General features: G+C 36.8%; 1 protein-coding gene across 1 annotated transcript; it reads left to right on the top strand.

Annotated features, from left to right (window-relative positions):
* The first annotated feature begins 1,854 nt into the window (after nt 1-1,854).
* Nucleotides 1,855-2,505, top strand: LOC115881375. Its single transcript, XM_030898832.1, has one exon. The coding sequence runs from the start codon at nt 1,855-1,857 to the stop codon at nt 2,503-2,505; it is 651 nt and encodes a 216-aa protein (XP_030754692.1).
* Nucleotides 2,506-2,944: the final 439 nt, after the last annotated feature.

Below are 2,944 nucleotides of genomic sequence, written 5' to 3'. Positions count from 1 at the left end.
GTACAGGATATACAGGTACCTAATGAATATTTTTGAGGGATAAAATCGTACCCACGATTTTTCTTAAAATAAAAATTATTTTTAGGATTCTCATTCCTTTTAGAACAAATTGTGTCTCTTTCCTTTTTTGTCAGACGCACGGTTTTCGCGTGAAAAAATAAAAACCATTTTATTGTATGGCGAAATTGTTAAAGTCAAATATGGTGTTTTGTATGTAAAATTCGTTAACGTATAAAACGTACGAATATATTAACATAAACTTTTTACCTTAAAAATACTTGAAAATTACTCATAGAAATATCGGACACTTATTTAGAAGCACCCTGTATACCCTTATGGCACATATTAACATAAACTGTTTACCTTAAAAATACTTGAAAATTACCCATAGAAATATCGGACACTTATTTAGAAGCACCCTGTATACCCTTATGGGTGTTTTGTTTTCAAATTTAAAAGCTTTTTTATTCTCTGTTATTTGATAATTTGCGATTTTATACCACGTTTTTCAATCGTTATTAAACAATTTTACAAGCTTAAATAAATTAACCGTCACGCAACCAAACAAAACGATAATTTATTCGCTCATACACAACCAGTTTATTCCGCGGCAACAATCACCTACGCTAAATAAAATTCAACAGCAATACGTTTGCAAAACAAACCCGAGGGGGTTATTCTAACTTATTTAATATTTACCTACCTAGAAAATTATGTACCATGTAACTTTTAGGATAATTTTGTAGCCTGGACACCATGCACGAAGATCACAAGGGTAACCAAAAGTCAGATGAAATGGCCCAATAAGGTTCATCCCCTGCAATCCCATTCATAGGTCCAGAACAAATATATTTAAAGACTATATGGTTAATAGCCCATTTACACAATGAGTGGAAAGTGAAGCCAAACAAATGAAATGGGAATATCAGTCTTTCATAAGTCCAAGAACAGTTAACCTAATAGGACTGCTCGTTCAGCAGAAAGTGTCTACCAGGTGCATGCGAAAACTCTTCGCTTTGTGACGTCATTGTAGTCCTTGTCATGATAGTGTGTGTATTATTGGTTGCCGTATGCAAAACATTCATTACTTAGTTTATTTATTTAAACACCTTATATGTATGCAGTATAGAAAATTAACTCTATAGGGTAATGAAGGGTAAGAGTACGCGTCGACCAAGAGTCCGCATTGCCCTTAGTTTAGACGCCCACTTGTAGATGGTGCTATAGACCCGATCGGTTATTCATTTTAGTGTGTACGTTCAGAACAAACAATATTTCTCTGTGTCTCAAGCGGCTGTCGCGCGGAAATCCAATAATTAAGAATTTTACCAGTTTTGATCTAGTTTTTTCGTGTAACTTGGTAGTGATTGAATAGTACCTGTTGCTTATTGTTCAATTTATGTAAGTATTATTAAAAACTAATGCTTTCGAGGTTTTGATCGATGTGTTAAGTTTATAGGTTATGTTGAAAAAAAGTGTCCATGAGTTAATAAATAGAATTTCTGTGAGAAGGTTAAGAGTACGCGTTCTAAGAGTACGCATGCGTACTCTTAGCTGGATGCGTGCTCTTAGCCTAATATGCGTACTTTTTACCTGTTAGATTTTTCATAGTACAGTTTTAAAGTATGTTTTATTATTTTAGATCGATATGGGTAAATATCGACGCAAGACTGATAGGAAGTTAATATTTACGGCAGAACTATTAGAACAAGTAAAGGAGAAACTGCTGCAAGGAATGAGTAAATGCTCAATAGCAGATTCAATCGGCGTACATGAAGCAACATTAAGAAAACGGCTAAAAGCAGGAACGGTGCCTACATCACTGGGTCGCTTCAAATTAGTTTTACCCCAGAAATGGAAGAGGAACTGGCTATTTATTGTAGAGATTTAGATAAAACATTCTATGGGCTCACACTTAAGGCACTTGGTAACTTGGTTTTTGAGTATGCCGAAAGAAATAACTTAAACCACAGATTTAATAAAGAAAAAAGATCGGCCGGAAAAGATTGGGTGTACTCATTTTGTAAGCGCCATAAACTTAGTTTACGTGTTCCAGAAAAAACAAGCCTTGCTCGCGCTGCTGGCTTTAATAGGCCTCAAGTAGAACTGTTTTTCAGAAACCTAAGACAAATCTTGAATGAGAAAAAAATACTGCCGCACCGTTTGTACAACATGGATGAATCTGGTATCCTAACCGTGCCCAACAAATTACCCAAGGTTGTAGCTCCCAGAGGGAAAAGAACTGTAGGAAAAATCGTTTCATCTGAGAGGGGCCAGTTAATAACTGCGGTGTGTTGTATGGGAGCAACTGGACAATACATTCCACCTGCACTGGTTTTTCCACGAAAGAGACTGAAAGCTGAGCTAACTGATAGAGCTCCAGCAGGGACACTCCAGCTTGTTTCAGACTCGGGATTCATCACTAGCGAGCTCTTCCTAGATGGCTGGATCATTTTCAAACATTTTGCAAAAGCTCAGTTGAAGACCCAGTTTTACTCGTTTTAGATAATCATTCGAGCCATGTGAGTTTACAAGCAGTTATGAAATGTCGCGGGTTGGGTATTAACATGTTAAGTTTACCTCCCCATTGTAGCCACAAAATCCAGCCACTGGATAAAAATTTTTTCGGACCACTGAAAAGCGCTTATGCCCAAGAATGCGACAAATGGCATGTCAATAATCCGGGGCGACCAATTACTATGTTTCAAGTAGCTGAATTGTTCGCAAATGCCTACAGTAGAATAGCATCAATTGAAAGAGCGATAAAAGCTTTTGAAATATGCGGTATTTTTCCATATAATCCGCATGTGTTTTCGGAAGAAGAATTTGCACCCGCTACAGTGACAGATCAACCATTTCCAAACCAAAACTCCAGTGCAGATGAATACGACAGTGATGAAGATTTACCCTTATCAGTTCTTCAGCACAAACTGATGGAAAACAT

This window comes from Sitophilus oryzae, unplaced genomic scaffold (assembly GCF_002938485.1).
Source record: "Sitophilus oryzae breed Bouriz unplaced genomic scaffold, Soryzae_2.0 scaffold_1110_pilon_pilon, whole genome shotgun sequence".
In the NCBI taxonomy this organism is placed as follows: domain Eukaryota; kingdom Metazoa; phylum Arthropoda; class Insecta; order Coleoptera; family Curculionidae; genus Sitophilus; species Sitophilus oryzae.
This window is presented reverse-complemented; position numbering and strand designations above follow the sequence as displayed.

Excerpts from the sequence above, each read along its gene's own strand:
- LOC115881375 (XM_030898832.1), top strand. The coding sequence starts at position 1,855 with ATGGAAGAGGAACTGGCTATTTATTGTAGAGATTTAGATAAAACATTC.